The sequence below is a fragment of the Orycteropus afer genome, unplaced genomic scaffold, assembly GCF_000298275.1.
Source record: "Orycteropus afer afer isolate SDZICR_OR568_19922 unplaced genomic scaffold, OryAfe1.0 scaffold00168, whole genome shotgun sequence".
Taxonomy (NCBI): Eukaryota; Metazoa; Chordata; class Mammalia; order Tubulidentata; family Orycteropodidae; genus Orycteropus; species Orycteropus afer.
The window spans coordinates 1,361,664-1,382,162 of record NW_006921755.1 but is presented as its reverse complement, the minus strand read 5'-3'; the positions used below and the strand labels follow the sequence as shown (position 1 = coordinate 1,382,162).

At 42.7% G+C, this 20,499-nt stretch overlaps 1 protein-coding gene across 1 annotated transcript in view; it reads right to left on the bottom strand.

Annotated features, from left to right (window-relative positions):
- TNIK (TRAF2 and NCK interacting kinase) overlaps nt 1–20,499 on the bottom strand; it is a 669,757-nt gene that overhangs the window by 177,116 nt on the left and 472,142 nt on the right. Inside the window, exons 8-9 of the mRNA XM_007946612.2 lie at nt 11,701–11,755; nt 7,486–7,564 (exon numbers count right to left, since the gene is read on the bottom strand). Of these exons, the coding sequence (XP_007944803.1) occupies nt 7,486–7,564; nt 11,701–11,755 (134 nt within the window). The remainder of the gene's footprint in view (nt 1–7,485; nt 7,565–11,700; nt 11,756–20,499) is intronic.

Genomic DNA, 20,499 nt, shown 5'->3' with positions numbered 1-20,499 from the left:
TTGGGCAATCCTACTTCCGTAGTGATACTGCCTTGGAAACCCAAGGAGGGGTCGCTATGAGTCGGGTTTGACTCGACGGCACATAACAACAAGGAGGGGTTGCTAGGGGTCAAATCAAATTGACTCGATGGCTGTGAGTTTACTGAGTTACTTCCCAGAGCTACCCTCTTTCTCTACTTCAGGCTCCATCACATACTATGTGATGCTGGACAAATTGCTTAACTTCTCTGTGTGTTTCCCTGGCTGTAAGCAGGTATACTGTTGGTGTTGTGTTGTTAGATGCTGTCAAGTCAATTTTGACTCAAAGTGACCCTATGTACAACAGAACAAAGTGGTCCCCATCCTGCACTATCCTCACAATTGTTGCTATGTTTGAGCCCACTGTTTCTGCCAGTGTTGCCCAATCTACATCTCACTGAGGGTTTTACCCTTTTTTGCTGACCCTCTACTTTACTAAGCATGATGTCCTTCTCCAGGGACTCGTTCCTCTCGGCAACATATCCAAAGCATCTTTGCTTCTAAGGAGTATTCTGATTGTACTTCTTCCAAGACAAATTTGTTCGTTCTTCTGGCAGTCCATGGTATAATCAACATTCTTTGTCGTAATTCAAAGGCAGCAATTCTTTTGCAGTCTACCTTACTCATCATTCAGCTTTTGCATGCATGTGAGGCAACTGAAAATATCATGGCTTGGAGGTCAGACACATCTTTGTCTTCAAGGTGACATCTTTGCTTTTTAACAAGTTGAATAAGTCTTTTGCAGCACGTTTACCTGATGCAATACGTCATTTGATTTCTTGACTGCTGCTTAGACTGTGAATCCAAGTAAGAAGAAATCCTTGACAACTTTAATATTTTCTCCATTTATCGTGATGTTGCTTATTGCATGATGTTGCTTACTGGTCTGGTTGTGAGGATTTGTTTTCCTTATGTCAAGAAACGGGGATATAACTACTATTTATTTCAAAAGATTATTATGATGATTAAATGAATTAACTCATAAAATTACTTAGTACTGTGTCTTAGGCTGGGTTCTCCAGAAAAGCAAAACCAGTGAAGTTTATATACATATATGTGTGTGTCTATGTGAGTATACGCACATATATATACACACATATATACACATATAGATACATATACATATATACATATATATATATATATACATATATATATATATATATATATATGCACACATTAAGAGAGAGAGAAAATTTATCTCAAGGAAATGGCTCACACAATTGTAGAGGCTGGCAAGTCCCATGTCCATGGGTCAAAAGTCAAGCTGAAGGCTTCTGATAACTCACACAGCTGTGAGGACTGACAAAGCAGGCTGTTGGCTTCAGAGGATGACAAATCCAAGACCAGCAGGTGAAATGGCAGATTGTTGGCTCACAGGCCGTGAAGGCAACAATCCCAAGATCAGCAGGCAATATAGAAGGCCAGTGGTTCATGTCCAGGAACTTGAGAAGATGACAAGCTAGATGCAGGATTAAACTGATAAAAAAAAATAAATAAATAAAACTCACTGCTGTCAAGTCGGGTCCAACTCACAGTGACTCCTCCTTGGGTTTCCGAGGTGGTATCTCTATGTAAATAGATTGCCCAATCTTCCTTCCAAGGAGTGTCTGGTAGGTTTGAACCACCAGACTTCTGGTTAGCAGTCAAATTCCTTAGGCACTACAGAAGATTGGGCAATCTATTTCCATAGTGATATCTCCTCGAAACTCAAGGAGGGGTCGCTATGAGTAGGATCCAACTTAATGGCAGTGAGTTTCTTTTTGTTTTGTTTTGCTATTATTATTATTACTATTGCTATGATGAGAAACTTCCAGCAACCTCTGACCATTACCAGGCTTAAAGCATTTGACTTTAGGACTGGAGAGCAGAAATTTGAACTTGTTTTCCCCACTTCTGTTTAAATGAGTAAGTATAGCATTCTCTAAGATAATTATTTCATGTTTTCTTGGGCTAGAACTGATGGTAGAAAGTGTTAGCTGGGCTCTTATCTCCAAGGAAACGGCAAAAAAAGTTCATTAAAAAAGTTTGTGTAGAAGTTTTTGTTTTGATTTCAATAAAGTTCAAAGTTACACTACTATACCATCATATTTATATCTTCAAAAGCTCAAACCAAAGCCACTCCCACTGAGGCGATTCTGACTCATGGTGACCATCGTGTCCAACCATAGGACAGAGTATAACTGTCCCATAGGATTTTCAAAGCCGTAAATCTTTATGGAAATAGACTGCCTCATCTTTCTCCCACAGAGTGACTGGTGGGTTCAAACTAACTTTTTGGTTACCAGTTGAATGCCTTTGTATTCTCATTATGTTATTGAGAAAAAAAAAAAAAAAAGTTTTGTAATTTCTTGAAACAGAAGCATCTTGGTCATAAAGAGAAATGAAGTCCTGATGCATGCCACAACATGGATGAATCCTGGAAACATTATGCTGAGTGAAACGTCAATCTCAAAAGGACAAATATTGTATGAGCTCACATGAAATAAGCAAATGTATAAAAACCAAAGACTATTAGTAGTTACCATGGGTGAGAGGGAGGAAGGGAAAGATTTTGCTTAGGGGGTGTTGAGTTTATGTTAATTGTGGTGGAATAATTTGGAAAAGGTCACGTAACATAAAGAATATAATCAATGTTACTGAATGTAATCAATGTTACTGAATTGTACATGTAGAAATTCTTGAATTGGGGGGAAAAAAAAGCAAAGGAATATAAAGAAAAAAAGTGTTAAAGAACCCAGCAGGAATCATTATGGGTACTCTATAAAATAATATAAAATAATGGGGTGATTATATAAGCCTTGGAGGAGAAGCAGGAAGCCCATGTTCCAGGCTGGCTCTACCAATGATGAGCTGTGACTCTGGATAAACTGCCTCATCTTACCAGGCCTCCAAGTCTTCATCTGGTCCTTAAGTGCTTAGGACCAGGGATCTTACATCTCTTTCGAGTTACTACAAGTAATTATGATTTCTCTAATAATCTCATTTGAGTGCAACCTTGCCTGTCTAGACTCTTCAAATTTATGTTGTTATTGTTACATGCTGTCGAGTCGGACCAGACTCCCTGCCTTGGGTTTCTGAGGCAGTATCACTACGGAAGTAGACTGCCCAACTTTCCTTCCGAGGAGTGGCTGGTGGGTTTAAAGTGCCGGCCTTCTGGTTAGGAGTCAAGTGCCTTCGGCACTATGCTACCAGAACTCCCACCAGAGCTTCAAATTTATAGAGCATGTGAAAAGAACTCAACTGACCCTCTTCTTACAGAAATGAGGTCATCCCCATCCTTCTCCAGAAATCCCTGGATGGAAGGAAGCCATAGCACTGGGAGGCAGGTGAGCATGGGTGAGCACACTGGGAAGAGGAGTAGGGAATCTTTTGAAAGAGTTGCTAACATATGAGTTTAATCCAGCCTCGGATGAGAGACAGGTAGAGGAAAAGGGAGTCACAGCCCTGCTGTTCATCCGCTGGTGGTGGAGACAGGGTGAGAGCGAGAGTTACTGAACTCTTTATTATTATTTTATTTCATTTCATTTTTGTTAGAAACATAAGTAACAAAACATACACCCATTCAGTACTTTCTATATGTATAGTTCAATGACAGCGGTTACATTCTTTGCATTGTGTCAATGGTCTTGCTCTCTCTGCTGGTATTGTTTCACCACCATTAACTTAGACTTTCTGTCCCCTAAACTTCTCCTCTGTTTTAGAGTTACTGTTGTCAAGTTTGATCTCACAGAGGTGATTCTTTAAACAACACACTACTCAAGGCAAACACTCTTTACTAGTTGAGCTAAACTGCTGTTTAAAGATGACTTCATAGGAGAGTTTTGGTTCAAGGCTTAAAGATTTTCTCAGGGCAATAGATTTGGGGGTTCCCCCAGTCACAATGGAGACCATGTTATTAAACAGCTGAGCTGCCTAAGCATTGTAATCGCATGACTTCCTCAGCACTAAGGGCTCTCCTCCTTGTACCGCTTGTGGTGGTGGTTTCCTGTTGCTCCCTAATTGCCTAAATACACAAGGAAAAAAAAAAAAGGACCAAACCAAGAGATTTATATGGCTCATTCATGAAGCCCTGGTGCTGCAGTGGTTAAGTACTGGGCTGCTAAAAAAAGAAAAGGTCAGCAGTTCTAACCCAGCAGCTGCTCCCCATGAGAAAGATGAGGCAGTCTGCGTCCATAAAGATTACAGCCTTGGCAACTCTGTGGGGCAGTTCTACCCTGTCCTACAGGGTCACTGTGAGTCAGAATCAACTTGACAATAACAGGTTTATGGTTCATACTTTTCCACTTTAGCCTTGAACTTAAGAGAGAGTAGTGCAAAAGAACTCAAATATCAGTTATGAACTTGGGAAATGAAGACTATATAGTCTTGTGTAAGGGGCACAGTTCCTCTCTGGTAATGTGTTGATAAATATACTGAGAACAGGGTACTTGGCCTCCTGACTCATTTTAGTACAGCTTACAATAGAAGAAATTTTAGAGGTTTTAGTTTTTTAGTGGGAATGGAAGTCATCTTAAAAAAAAAAAAAAAGAGGAGGAAGAACAAAAACAAAAAGTGTCCCATATCCCCACAGACACTGGAGCATATTAAAGAAAACACTACCCTATTCCAAATCACACTGCACCTGAATTTTCAAGATCCAGTACTTTGCAGTGCTTACATATTTTCACAGAAAAACCAGAGTTCATACTGCTGAGAAGCAGGAGCCATGTCAAATATCATGTTGCCTGCACCTGCACAGACATCTTTATATAGGCCACATTCTAAACGAGTAGTACATTATCAGGGCTTTTGTTCCCCTGACTCGTTCTCAAGTTGCCAAGTCTGTTTCCCTTCTTTTCTGACAGTATAGGGCTCAGTTCTCCTGACTGGATTACCTCAGAGATCAGAGAAGGGTGTGCAAGGAGGCGTGATGAGATGAAAATGGCCCAGCCTCCACACTGCTTCTGGACTTCCCAGCTCCTTCCAGTATTATCAAATTTAGTTCTCATTGTTAATGGCTTGAAGCAGAAAAGTCAGTATTTTTGCCAAAGGCTATATTTCTCACACAAGGTCAGGGCAGAACTGATCTTTCTGGAGTGGAGTCGATAAAAACCAAAATTGCAGTGCAGGGGTTCTTCACTCACATACTTGTGAGACAGGTCATACAGGGAGCTGTGCTGACCACGGTTTAGATGAAGCAGGAAAGTGTGAGGACCGAGTGACACCTGGTTTCTGAGTTGGGGCAACGTGGCGACTGGAGCAGATGGACAATCTTACCCCATTTAAAGGAGGTAGGAGCTATTCAGCAGGGTCAGTGTTACTACATTTTTTTCAAGAAAACCCAAAAATCTGAATGTAATGCTCAATTATCAGGTTTTTAAATGCTGGCAATTAATACAAATGTTTTAAAAATATGGACACAAGGTGAATGAAACACATGTGTGAATGGCCAGTTTTTCCTTCTCTATGGAAAAGCTCTAAGCATCTGTCCAGCAACAGAGAAGGGATTGGAGGAGAAGGCAGGCAGGGATCAGGGTAAATAAAGCCCATTGTATACAGCAGGCTCCATTGGGAGGCCTGGCACGAAGGATGAGCAGAAACCTAACAGAGGGCTTTGTGGTGTTACTGATGCTGCCAGGGGCGAGCACTGAGCTGCACTCCTCTCCCCGAGTTATGTTCTGGGGAGAAGCGAGGCAGCAGAGCCTTTGGGTGCTCCATCAATCACATGCTACCCTGACACCCAATGGGAGGCTGTTGCTGGGGAGAGAGTGATTCTCTCGTCCCACAGTGACCCTCCAGAGAGAGGAGGGGCAGGGAATGCTTCTCTTCCTTGTTACCAATAGCAACTCTTAACTCTCTCCCTTCACAGGCTTGGCAATTCCAAGGCTGTCATTTCTTTTCAGGCTTTCTCTTTCCCTCTCTCTGGGCAGTGTGGCTTTTTCTTTATTCTCCAGGGTTGCTATGTTATTACTGTTGTTGCTGTTAGCTGCCATCAAGTTGGCCCCGGCTCACAGTGACCCCACGCACAACAGAATTAAACGTTGCCTGGTCCTGTGATATCCCTATGGTTGGGTGAGGATTGGATTGTTATGATCCATAGGATTTTCACTGGGTGATTTTTGGAAATAGATTTCCAAGTCTTTCTTCCTAGTCTGTCTCACTCTGGAAGTTCTGCTGAAACCTGCTCAGCATCTTGGCAACATGCAAGCTGCCACTGACAGGAGGCTGGTGACTATATATGAGGTGTGCTGGCCAGGGATCGAACCCAGGATTCTAGCACGGAAGGCAAGAATTCTACCACCGAACCACCAATGCCCCTATGTCATTACAAGATAACTAGTATTAATAAAGACTTTCTGTATGGTGAGGGGTGAACCTGTGAGTGGGTGGGAGTTACAAGGGGTTGCAGTCAAGGGACCAATTATGAAATTGTATAAGAAGGGGGAGGAAAGATCACATCCCCTCATGGCCTAATTGCCCAGAATCTGTCTCAAGAAAAGGAGAGGAGGAGGAGGTCACAAGTGGCCCAGTAACTGTCCCTCCCCCCACCCCACCCCCAGGACAAGGGGACCCAGACGTACAACACTGAACAGGGAAGATACATCATTTCTATATTGAGAAAGGAGGGAGTAACGAATTTTTGTTACATAATCATAATACACAAAAATCCTCATATAAGTACACAAATTCACTGCTGTCGAGTCAATTTGACTCACAGCGACCCCTTCTTGGGTTTCTGAGGCAGTATCTGTATGGAAGCAGATTGTCCAGTCTTAGCGAGGACTGGCTGGTAGGTTTGAACCACCAGCCTTCTGGTTAGTAGTCAAATGCCTTAGGCACTACGCCACCAGAGTTCCCTATACTGGCATTTATTTATTTAGTATTTTTCTTTAAATGAAGTCACTGTTTTATATGAGTAAGCTTATTAAAAGGAAAGGCTATATCGCTGCAAAAAATTAAAACCCTGTATCAGCTGCCAAAAAAAAAGAAAGCAATAGTAAAAACAAAATTACAAATGTTCATCAACATATCAGGTGAAATCATCTCGCATACCGCCAGGTGTGTGTACGCACGTGCACATGTGTGTCTATCTCACTTGGAGAATTATTGTCTTAAGGAAGAAAAGTCAGTCAATTTAACTGTCTGACTCCCTGAGCTATCACCCTGTCTGATAAGAGGTCCTGTGCTGCCAGGAAAGACAGCAGCAGGGGTTATATATTAAAGAGCTTCCATGTTATTACTTGGGCCATTTTCACTATTGCTCCTTATCTTGTATGTGTGAGGATAAAGACTTGCTATGTAGACAGTAGGTATTCAATATGGACTTTACAGTGAATGACAAGATACAGAAAGTCATCCATCAACTCTTTTAGCATATGTTAGTCTAATCCTGTGAGCAGGACCTGAGGATTTGCGTGAAGCGAAAGGAAAATCATAGGCAAACCCCACAGTGAAACCTGCAAAAAAACTGCAAAGTGAACTCACCACTTCTTAGACTTCAGGCGAGGTGCCGGGTTCCGGGGAATGAGGAAGAGGGCTCTCATGGGGTGCATGTCACAGAGAGCTGGAAGAGACCAAAACGGGTTATATGGGTTAGGAGGCCAAACCCTGGCTGTGCAGACAATGCTGCCGAGACGCCTCCCCAAGTCCAACCACGACCCAGGAGTAGGAGTCAGAACATCAGAACCCTTCCCTTTGGGGCACACACTTAAAAGAGCTGATGTTGAATTACAAGAGTCTCATAAAAAGTTGTTGTTGTTATGTGCCGTTGAGTTGGACCCGACTCATAGCAACCCCTCCTTGGGTTTCTGAGGCAGTATCACTATGGAAGTAGATTGCCCAACCTTCCGAGGAGTGGCTAGGGGTTTGAACCGTCAGCCTTCTGGTTAGCATTTGTGGTGGTTATGTTTTTGTGTCAACTTGGCTGGGCCTGGTTAAGTGGCTGGGCAGCTGGTGGTAGTTATTTCCCATGATAAGACTGGCAATCACCTCCATGGTGGGATCTACCACAAGCAGCTGAGTAGCTGCTTTGTGTATGTGGTCTGCTTCCCGTATATGAACAGCAGCTTTGGGAATGGTCTCTAGCTTATGGCACCTTGAATCCTGCATGTAGCCGTGTCATTGTTCAGCAGACTACCATGCTCTGCCGACTTTGGGACTTACAATGGACTTGAATTAACGGCTTGCTGAGTGATTTGGTAGTATTGGGACTGTGTCTTGTTACTTGTCAACCTCGGGCTTAGCAGCCTCAGCAGCCAGCAGCTGTCTGAGTGAAGAAATGTCTCTAGCTTCAGTGGGTTGGGAGCTGGAGGCAGAGCTGAAGCCAAAGGCTGAGGGGCTTTCAACCAACCCTTAGAGCCTGGCACTTTGAACTTGGACTTCTAGTCTCCTGAACTGTAAGAGGAATTCCTGTTTGTTAAGGCCATCCTGTTTGTAGTATATTTCCTGTCAGAGCAGCACTAGGTAACCAAAACAGAATATGGTACTGAGAGAATGGGGTGCTACACTGGCAGATGCCTAAAATGTGGAAACAAGAGTGGAGTGTGTCCTTGACCCAAGACCCTGGCAGAGAGACCCCAGCATATGGCATGGCAGATGGCAGGAGCAGAGCAAGAGAACGGGATGAGAGACGGCAGGAGCAGAGCCCAGAGACCGGAATGAGAGACGGCAGAAGCAGAGCTGAGAGAACCGGCATGAGACAGCGACAGCCTTACCAGCCCATGGAGGAGAAAGCTTGATGCCTTTGGTTAGGCGGCTTACTGGCAGAGTATGTTGCCTTGGGCATTAATTGGTAAAAAGACCGTCATGAAATGGAGTAGCAGGTTGGCCCGCCCATGGAGCAAGAAAGCTGAATGCTTTGGGAGCAGGAAGATTTCCAGCGGAGTGGGTTGCCTTCAGCATTAATTGGCAGAAGCGGAAAGACCAAGGAAACAGAAGCAGAGCCACCTCAGCCTTAAGGGTAGGACCATGGCCTTTGGGGGTGGAACCACCACAGGCCCCTAGGTTTCAGACCCAGACCTTCACCAACTTGGTTCTGGAGTGTGGGGCTGCTCGTTCATGTGAGCCAGTGGGATCAAGGCAAAGCTGCTGCCCAAGAGTGAGGGGGCAGGGCTGCCATGCCCAAGACAGAGAGGAACGGGGGGCCCGTCAAGCCAAGGGGGTGATGTTGCCAGTCATGAACTAGGGGACTGCAGCCACCCAGTGGAGGAGACCTGTACAGATACCACCCACTGAAGATCTGTACAGGTGCCAAGTTGACAAGGCATGGAATTGTAATGGTTATGTTTTTGTGTCAACTTGGCTGGGCCTGGTTGAGTGGCTGGGCAGCTGGTGGTAGTTATTCCCCTTGATAAGACTGGCAATCAACTCCATGGTGGGATCTACCACAAGTAGCTGAGTAGCTGCTTTGGGTATGTGGTCTGCTTCCCATAAATAAAAAGCAGCTTTGGGAATGATCTCTAGCTTATGGCACCTTGAATCCTGCGTGTAGCCATGTCATTGTTCAGCAGCCTGCCATGTTCTGCCGACTTTGGGACTTATAATGGATTTGAATTAATGGCTTGCCATGTGATTTGGTAATATCAGGACTGTGCCTTGTTACTTGTCAAGCTTGGGCTTGGCAGCCTCAGCAGACATCAGCTGTCTGAGTGAAGAAATGCGTCCAGCTTCAGTGGGCTGGGAGCTGGAGGCAGAGCTGAAGCCGAAGGCTGAGGGGATTTCACTCAGCCCCTAGAGCCTGGCACTTTGAACTTGGACTTCTAGCCTCCTGAACTGTAAGAGGAACTCCTGTTTGTTAAGGCCATCCCGTTTGTAGTCTATTTCCTGTCAGAGCAGCACGGCACTCGGTAACCAAAACAGCAGTCAAGTGCCTTTAGGCACTAGGCTTCCAGAGGTCCCCATAAAAGGTTACATGTTTCAAAAAGATACCGTTAACCTTGCTAGTAACTACACCTTCCCTTATTTAAGATAACTAATTTAAGAGATCAACAAACAGCTATCCCTGTTATAAATAATCAACTGGGGTCCAAAACAAACAATATCAGGACTAGTTATAATGGAGATGGTGAGTTATTTTCAATTAGTCAAAACCTAAATCATAACATAAAATATATTTGATAATCTGTGGTCCGTTTCTTATAAACTGAAGGCTCATCCAAACCCAATGATACTATGTGGATATTTTTGGGGGTCTAAAGCACTAGACCAGAACATCATTCTCTCTGTATTTCTAGATGACTTGAATGGCTTTGCAGAGCCCATGACTGGAGGCTTTTTTTGCTCACTGGCATCGGGAAAAGCAGAGTTTTAAGTCAAAGAGTACAGCAGCAAAACAAACTTAGAAAAATATCTCAACTTACAAACATTGTTTATTATGGAAGCACTCATACTTCTTATTTTAATTAAAATATTTCACTAGTTTACTTTTCAAACATCTGTGAGTATTTTTCCTTTGCACCTAGAATAAGATTATATTCTCTCTAAAGGCCAAAGGACTCTGTGGGGAGAAGTTTCTTTTTATCCCAGTCTATCACTTGTCAAGAATGATAATATAGGTTTAACACTGTAGTATATTATTTTTCTGGTTCACAAATGCCTGTTAACACTGTGGCTGAGAGGAATTCTGTCAACAAATAAGCAAATCAATCATGAATTCTACCAATTCGAGACTGAGAAATGACGTGACTATGATATTTTCAAGATAAAAAGTATTATGTGTATAACAACCTGCCATTGGAAACCAGGGGCCTGTTTTAGTCCAGGTCTTCTGAGAAACAGACTCCAAGGTGGGATTAAATATGTCAAGATTTTATTGAGGAACATTCCTGCATGGAAGGAGAGGGCCAGGGGAGGCCGGGAGAGCTGTCAGGCTACGATACAAGTCTGACTCTGAGAGAGTACTGGTAGAAGAACTCCAGGTGGTCCTGAAGGTTTGGCAAAGTCATAGGAGTATTCTTAGGGTCAAAATGGCCTACAAAGGAGTCACATGTCTCCCCAGAAAAGGTCTGCCTTAGTATCCCTGCCACTCTTTTTCATTTTCTGGAGTGGCCTATAGAGTGTACCTTGGGGTCATTCTAGCAGCTAAGCCCAAGGTCATTAGGCCTTCTGTTCTAGAAATCTGTGAGGCAAGCTTTTTCAGAGCCACCACTGGGCAGGTGGAGACAGGCTGCAGTGCTAGTACTCCAGTTTTCAAGGAACTGGACAGGTTCTCAATCTTGCCAAACCACTGGCCACTCTGCCTCAGGTATCAGCAGGGAACTCTAAAAATCCAAAAATCCAAACAGTATTTTAAGATGAGTAACTGCAATTAAGTACAAGCATTTGCATAACCCAGGCACTGAATAATGAGTTTGGATTGTCCTAAATTGGAGTGAACTTCTTTGTGGGTTGGTCCTAGTTTTATGTTAGGCATAGAGGAGCTTCAGAGTAAATAACACATTCACTGTAAAACAAACAAGATTTCCTGAAGTTTGCTTTCCTTTTCTTTCTTTTTTTCTTCATAAAAAGATGATCCTCACACCACTGAGAGATGAATGGATTCCTGTGATTTAAGGTGACTGCTTTCTATGTATGCCAGCCAGAATCCATGCAGGGCTCAGTGTAGCAGTAGTAAAGCTACCGTAGGTCCTGGCTAGTAACCTCGAATACCCGCCAGGCAGACCAGCAACAGATTTCATCCAGGAGGAAGGAAGCTGTACTTACGGGGAGCACCTTCTGCCATCTCAATGGCGGTGATTCCCAGAGACCACAGGTCACTCTGAAAAATAAGGAAGGCACAGACGCATGCATAAATCCAATCAACAAAGAACAACTTGGTTAAACCTGATAATTGCTTTTAGAACTACCTGTGGGAAAGCCATTCACTTGTCTGTTGACAAGCCTGTTTCCCCCACTAAGCTTAAAAGCAGGAACTGCCTGATTCACTTTTCATTGACAATACATTTCATGGTGTCTGACACATGGCAACTTTTCAATAAATGTATGAAATGAACATAAGGTATGTTTAGTTAATTAGTCACTGAAATTTATCAATTGGACTATATGAAATTACTGCAATTCTAGTGGGTTTTTTTTATACCTTTATTAAGGTATAATTGGCATATAATAAACTGTACACATTTTAAAGTACGTCATTTGATAAGGCTTGACGTATCTATACACCCATGAAAAACATCACAATCAAAATACCACACGTATCTATCACCCTCAAAAGATCTCACTTGGCCATTTGTAGTCCTTCCCTCCTGCCCCTTCCTGCTTCCACCCCACCAATGTCCCTAGGAAACCACTGATGTGCTTACTGTCACGATGCATTAGTTTGCATTTTCTAAATTTATATAAATGGAGTCGTACAACATGCGGTCTTTTGTGTCTGACTTCTTTCATTTAGCAAACTGTTTACATCCATCTATGCTGTAGCATTTATCAGTACTTTGTTTCTTTTTTACTGCTGGTCGCTATGAGTCGGGGCCAACTCGACGGCAAACAACAACAACAACAACAAGTATTTCATTATATCAATATACTAGAGATTGTTTATCCATTTACTTGTTGATGGACATTTGAGCTGTCACCAGTTTGGGCTTTTATGAATAAAGCTGCTGTAAGTATTCCTGTACAAGTCTTTTGTGCAGACATATGCATGTGCTTTTCTTTTTTAGTAAATTATTAGCAATAGAATAGATCCTAATGCTTGGTAAAGTAGAGGGTCAGTGACAAAGAGGAAGACCCTCAACGAGATGGAAGTGACACATTGGCTACAATGGGCTCAAATATATCAACTATTGTGAGGATGGCATAGGATGGGGCAGTGTTGTTGTTATATGCCATCAAGTCAGACCCGACTCATAGCGACCCCTCCTTGGGTTTCTGAGGCAGTATCACTACGGAAAAAGATGGCCCAACCTTCCTTCCGAGACGGAATGGCATACGGTAGGTATATGTTTACATTCAATTGTTTTTAATACACAAAAATAGCTATTTCATATGTTTTAACTTATTAAAGTAAACACAAATCTTCACAACTAGATCAACAAGCAACATCATGATAAATGGAGAAAAGACTGAAGTTGTTAGGGATTTAATTTTACTTGGATTCATAATCAACACCCACAACAAAAAGCAGTCAAGAAATCAAATAACGTACTGCCTTGGGAAAATCTGCTGCAAAAGACCTCTTTAAAGTGTTAAAAAGCAAAGATATCACTTTGAGGATTAGGTGTGCCTGACCCCAAGCCATGTTTTTTTCTATCACCCCATCCATATGCAAAAGCTGGACAATAAATAAGGAAAACTGAAGAAGAACTGATGCATTTGAATTGTGGTGCTGGTGAAGAATACTGAATATACCATGGAATGCCAGAAGAATGAACAGCTCTCTTGGAAGAAGTATAGCCAGAATCTCCTTAGAAGAGAGGAGGGCAAGACTTCATCTTACATGCTTTGGGCATGTTACCATGAGGGACTAGTCCCTGGAGAAAGGTGCCATGCTTGGTAAAGTAGAGGGTCAGTGACAAAGAGGAAGACCCTCAACGAGATGGAAGTGACACATTGGCTACAATGGGCTCAAATATAGCAACTATTGTGAGGATGGCATAGGATGGGGCAGTGTTCCAATGTGTTGTACATATGGTTGCTTATGAGTCAGAACTGATTCAATGGCACTTAGGAACAACCACCACCATCTAATAGAAAGAGGACAGGAAGACTCTTTTATAGTGCTGACGTATCTCTAGTACCTGGAACAGAGTTGGGCACAGTGGTAGGTGCTCAATATATGAGTTGAATGAATATACAAATCTCTTCTATCATCTAAGCAGACTAACATGTAAACAGAGATCTGTACATCCTGATATTCTTTCTTATGGTCAGACTTGTATACTCTGTTCAGAGTTTTCTAGGCGAATGCTGCCACTCAATTTAATCTCTCTCTCTAACAATGTGCTTCTCTCACACTGTGTGTCTAGCTTATTGTTGTTGCTGGGCACCACTGAGTGGATTCTGATTCATAGTGACCCAATAGCTCAGTGGCCTCTCAATTGTGCACTTGCAAAGGAGTCAACCCAAATTGTGGTGCCTCACTGGTGCCAGAGCAGAACTGTGCTTCATACCATTTTTATTGGTTGACTTTTCAGAAGCACATCACCAGGCTTTTCTTCTGAGGCCATCTCTGGGTAGACTCAAACCTGTGGCCTCTCAGTTAGCTGCCGAGTGCACTAACTATCTGTACCACCCTGGGACTCCAAATATTGCACCGAATGGGGAAAATCAAGATATCGGGAAAACCGTGTTAGGAAACCCTAAGAAGATGCTTGCTGCTTCCCATTAGATTGGTAAGAAAACAATGTGAAGTTTGGTTCAATGGCCTGCAATCCTGACAAACCGTCAACATATTTCTATTTCAAGTAACTTGCGCATTTTGTACATTATTTCTCACTTATAATCTCACTCAGATTAGTGCACACAAAGTTAAATTTTCTTGCTATTCCCTTTGAATAAATGTCAGTGTCACATGGAAAGGAGATATAACTGAAAGGGAACTATGGAATCCACGCTGAACATTCCCAAGAATGAACTGTCTCAATGTCCCATGTATGATACCCAGGCAGCTCCAAGGAGGTCTTTAAAGGGATTCAGCCTCTTCTCTAAAGTGCAATCTACATTAAAGTAAGTAGCCAGGGCACTCACTTACCCTGCACTAGGGCCACGAGAGATCCTTTAACTCACGAGCCCTTCACAAGTTCACATAAATGTTACAGGGGCTTCCATTCAAATGGGGATAATAATGTACATTGATCATACCACTATCCTCAGTGTCCAAGTACGTTCTTTGTACATAACACAAGTTAAACGAAGGTGACACTTGTCATTTCTCCTTGTTATATTTCACGATGTATTCAAAAGTTTTCATTTAAAAACAATACAAACAAACCAAAATACACTCAAGGTCCACACAGTTCAGCAAGTGAGTGAGTTTTCTGCAGGCTTTGTGAGGCCACTTCCGGAGCTAATGGAGGAGAGCCAGCCCATTTATTACAGGCCGGCTAAGGAGCAGTCACTGGTGAAGATGAAAACACAGCTCCCTTGTGCCTGGGGTTTAATGGTTGACTAATACAGACACTGATTTGGGAATATGACGAAAACACTGACTCACTGTGCAGGAGGCATTAAAAAGGAAAAAACAGCTAAACGAGGCTGGAAATGGCAGGTTGGCTCAAAAGGTCCTTGTCCTATTTTGATGAGACTTCAGTGTCTCCAGGCCTTGGTAGTACTGCCACCATTGTTCCAGTATCCCTAAGGATCGGGTATTTGTATACAGTGAAACTAAGTGCAAGTATGAAGGTGGTACCCAGGCCTCATGCCCCTAACTGCCTTGGCAGTATCGATTTATTTTTTTAATACTATTTTATTGTGTTTTCTGTGAAGGTTTATACAACAGTTTAGGTTCCCACCAATTTCTACAGAAGATGTTCAGTGACATTGGTTACATTCTTCACAATGCAGGGACATCCTCATTATTTCTGTTGTGATTGTTCTCTTGTGGCAGGATCAAATTTAAATTATCTTCAAGTCTAACAAGAGACAGCAGGTTTGAAAACCAATAGATAAATGAAAGGAAATAATGGCTCTGGGCTTAAGAAGAGATCCAGGGCAGGCCTATCAGATGGAGGACACAAATGCTCAAAAGATCCAGGCATGCTTTTGCCTTTGGGTCTTCACTGTAATTCCTCCCTCTGGCTGCAGCACTGACCTCAGGTAAGGGCTGGCTAACTGTCTCCCCTCCCTAATATCTCTGCTCAAGTGTCATGTTCTTGATGAAGATGACTGCAACCTCTCTCCCAGTACTTCCAGTCCTCCTTCCCCTTTCTCACTTTTGTCTCCCAGAGAACTTATCACCTTCTAAGATACTTACATAGGAGCTCTGGTGGCATAGTACCTAAGGCATTTGACTGCTAACTATAAGGCTGGTGGTTCAAACCCACTAGCCACTCCTCGGAAGTAAGACTGACTGGGAATCTACTTCTGTGGAGACATCACCTCAGAAACCAAAGGAGAAGTCACTATGAGTCTGAAGGAGGGGTCACTATGAGTCTGAAGGACTCACTATGAGTCTGAAGGAGGGGTCGCTATGAGTTGGATCCAGCAGTGAGTTCGGTTTGCTTTGGAAGATACTACATAAGTTACTCTTCACTAGTTTACTATGTAGGAGCTGGTGGTACAGTGCCTAAGGCATCTGACTGCTAATCAGAAGGCTGGCAGTTCAAACCCACCAGCTGCTCCTTGGAAGGAAGACTGGGTAATCTACTTCTGTAGAGATACCGCCCAGGAAACCCAAGGAGGGGTCACTATGAGTCCCAAGGAGGGGTCGCTATGAGTCAGATTCCACTCAGTGGCAGTGAGTCTTTTTTTTTTTTTTTTTTTTCCACTTTACTGCTTTGTGTTTATTTACACCCACCCTCAAGATAGAATATTAAGGTCCACAGGGCAGAGAACTTTGTTTTGTTAACTGTTGCCTTCTGAGTATCTAGAACAGTGCCAGGCCCTTAATAAATATTTGTTGAATGAATGACAAATGAAAGGTATGTGAGAGAAATAAGCAAAGCCCAGTGTTCAAGCGTTGGTCAAGTTCTTGTAATCATCAAAGATCCTTCACTTCATAGACTAGTTTAAGTAACTTGCCCAAGATCACTGAACAACTCAGCAACATATTTTAATTGTAGCTGGGTCTCCTGGCTTCCAGGCCAGTTCTCTTTTAATCGTCATCACAATATAAGGACTTGAGTATTCACACTTTTGTTTTTCTTGTTGTTGTTGGGTGCCATTGAGTTGATTCCAACTCATAGCAACCTCATGTGTCAGCACAGAACCGCCCCATAGGGTTTTCTTGGCTGTAACCTTCACAGAAGCAAATCTTCAGGTCTTTCTCCAATGGATCCTTTGGGTAGGTTCAAACCACCAACCTTCTGTTTAGCAGCTGAGAGCTTAACCACTGCACTGCCAGGGCACACAAAATAATTGTACCAGATTCTTCCTTAGTCTACAAATAACTAAAGGTGTTGGTGATTGAATGAATGATATTCATAGAGGCAACCCAAAATCCAGTGCTAGGAAACTAGCCTCATTTTCCTTGAGGCAGCATTTACTGATAGAAGAAGAACAGGCTTTTAAGTCAGACAGACTGGATTCAAATACAGGTTCCTAATTTAGCTACATGGAGAACACTGCTTAGAGCCTTAGCTTTCTCAATAGCAAAATGGAGGTAATTGGGACATATATGCATGCAGGCTGCTGCGGAGCACAAATCTGGCACACAGTGGGGATCAAAAACATTAATTTCCTCCTCCTCTGCTGCCGTTTCCTGCCCAATTTAGGGTTCTATGATTTTCTTCCAAATGACTGTGGCTTACTTTTGACTGGTATTCTCAATCTTCTTTTCCTTTGCTGCCTCCATTTCAGAATATAGAAAAGCTAAATACTTGCTTAGGAGCTCTGGTGGTGTAGTGCCTAAGGCACTTGACTGCTAACCAGGAGGCTGGCGGTCATAGTGATATGGCCTCAAAAACCCAAGGAGTGGTCACTATGAGTTGGATCCGACTCCATGGCAGTGTGTTTGTTTTTTTTTTGTTTAAATACTTGCTTATCCAGATTCTCTTGAAGCTCAGAACAGCAGTTAGAGATGTGATATAGTTTTGACCAGTAAGACATAGCAAACATCTTCTGGGAGATTCTGAGAAAGCTTTTGCTTTTTCTGAAATAAGAGGCAAATTCAGCTTGTGCCTTGCCAACTCCTTCCCCTTTTTTAATGGCTTGAATGAAGGCATGTATCTGCAGCTAGAGTAAATGTCCTGCAACCAAGAGGCAATAAGCATCTTGCAACCATGAAACAAGATGACAGAGTAGATAGTTGAAGAAGCCTGGATTTCTGAAGACATCAACAAGCCACGACACTAGTGGATGCCAGCCTCCAGACTTCTGCTGACATAAGAAAAATAAGTGTAGCCAAAAGCATTCCTAAGTGACACACACACACATATATATATATATATATATAAATTCTTTGAAGAATCATATTTTGATAGTGGGGAAATGGGAAGGACTTTTTATTAGGTGATCGTGGATTGATCCCACAGAAAGCAGGACTGGTCAGTGAAGAGAGATGCTTCTTTGCTTCTTTCTTTAGCATACACCATCTTGGGACCTCTTTTGGACACTCTTTCCTTAAATCACCCCTTTCAAACCAAAGGCCACACCATCCATCCCAACTACTTGTGCATCCTTTGTCAAGTCACATGTCCAGGACACTGACCGTGTCTTCTTTAAGCCTCCCTTTCATATCATTGCTAAGATCATTTTCTGCTGATATTTTCTTGTTTTCCAAAAGGAGCATTCATATTCTGGGCCATATAGACCCAAAACTGCTTGTAAGCTACTCTTAACTGCCCATGCCAGAAAGCAATAAAGGTCCTTGACGGGTCTTGTTTAAACCTTTGGATACATTAGCAAGTCCCAAAGACACTTCAGAACTTAAATGCAGGAGAAAATACTCCAATTACAACTGGCAATACAGATCACAGGAGACGAGAAAGGGAAGAGTGAAGAACAAGATGAGCAGAGTCAGGGAGAGGTAAGTTTCCTCTGTAGCCATGGTGTGACTCATTTTGGCAGAAGCTGGGTAATTCATTATTTCAGAGGTGCTGTGCAGCCTGGGCTGTGGCATGATTAATAGCCAAGTCCTGTGTGCATTATGAACAGAACAGAGACAAATTCTAGTGCCTCTAGAAGGCATAGGCAAGCACACGGCTTCTGGCTGGTGGGGAGCCAGCTGGCACCTGGGCACCTTGAACAGAATGAGAGAGTACTCCTTCTGGGGCTGGGCTGCCCAACACATAAAAAAAACACATCACTCTCAGATGGTTGAACAATCCTGCAAGGAAAAGAGAGGCAGTGTGACACAGGAAAAGGACCACTGTGTGCACAGTGTGGCAGAAAGCACTCACACTGAGTAGCCAGACAGATCTACGTTTGGCTTTCAGTTCTAACACACCTAGCTCACTGGCCTGAGGTCACGTCACTCCTCTGAGCCCATTGCTAGAGAAAGTAGGAGTTGTGGTGGTATAGTGGTTAAGGCATTTGGCTGCTAACCAAAAGGTCAGTGGTTTGAACCCAACAGATGCTCCATGGAAGAAAGATGAGACAGTCTGCTTCTGTAAAGATGTACAGCCTTGGAAGCCCAATGAGGGTTGCTATGAGTTGGAATCAAATTAATGGCAGTGAGTTTGGTATGGTTTGGGGAAACAGAGAAGAGAACGCCTACTTTGCAGGGTTGGTATTAGAATTAAGATAACATATACTAACTGCCTAGCAAGATCCAGGGTACACAAAAACAAAGAAACCCACTGTCGTCAAGTCAATTCTGCCTTACAGCAACACAGAAGGTCAGAGTAGAACTAACCCATAAGGTTTTCAAGGCTGTAAATCTTTCCAGAAGAAGACTGCCTCAGCTTTCTCCCATGGGGTGGCTTGTGAATTTAAATCAAAATTTTGGTTACCAGCCCAGTTCTTTAACTACAGCGCTATCAGATCTCCTTCCAGGGTACACAATGGGTTATTTAACAAAGGCTGGTGGAGAGAGATCCTTAGGACTAGTTTTCCTCAACTATTCAGTTCAACCAGCAAATCTGAGCAAGGTAAGGTGGTAATAAGCTCTGGTACTTTTTGGTACTCAAAGAAATGACTGGGAAAGACAAAAAGAGGAAACTCACAGGAAGCTAATAGGAGGAGGCATACCTTCCTTCTCCTTCTAGCCTTGCAGTCTAGGCTCCTCCCTCCGGCGCCCCCTACTGGCAAAGCCTAGTAAGAAGCCAGCTGTTGTTAGTTCCTGGTGAGTCATTTCTGAATCATGGTGACCATGTGTTCAGAATAGAACTGCTCCACAGGTTTTCAAGGCTGTGACCTTTCAGAAGCAGATCACTGTGCCTGTCTTCCGAGGCACTTCTGAGTGGCTTTGGGGGTTAGCAGAGTTCTAGTTCCATCATCCCAAAGCAGAAGAGAGAAAGGCAGTCTAGAGTCAAGAGACAAAGCTTCATAACTAGATAATCAGCAGAGTGGGTTCTATCAAGTTTCACAGACCAGAAAACCATCTTTTGTTGGATAACTTACTTGTGGTTAGTTTATTCTCTTTCAGAAAGGTTCAACTGGAAATAGAAACTTATACTCACAGTGTGTAGTCTTTAAGTAAAGTACTTAATGGAGAGATAGAATTTATAGACAAGCAGATCTGGTTCAACACAAGCAGACAAGTAGAGGTGTGTAATATATATGAGGTCGAACCATGTGACACTGCTGAGCTTTGGGTCAAAAATGGCCAAATAGTACCAATTTTATATATAAACACAAATACTATTATATATTGAGTATTTACAAAATTGTTGACACTTACTAATCCCTTTATACATATTAAATCACTTTATATACATTAACTGACATGTTGTTGTTGTTGTT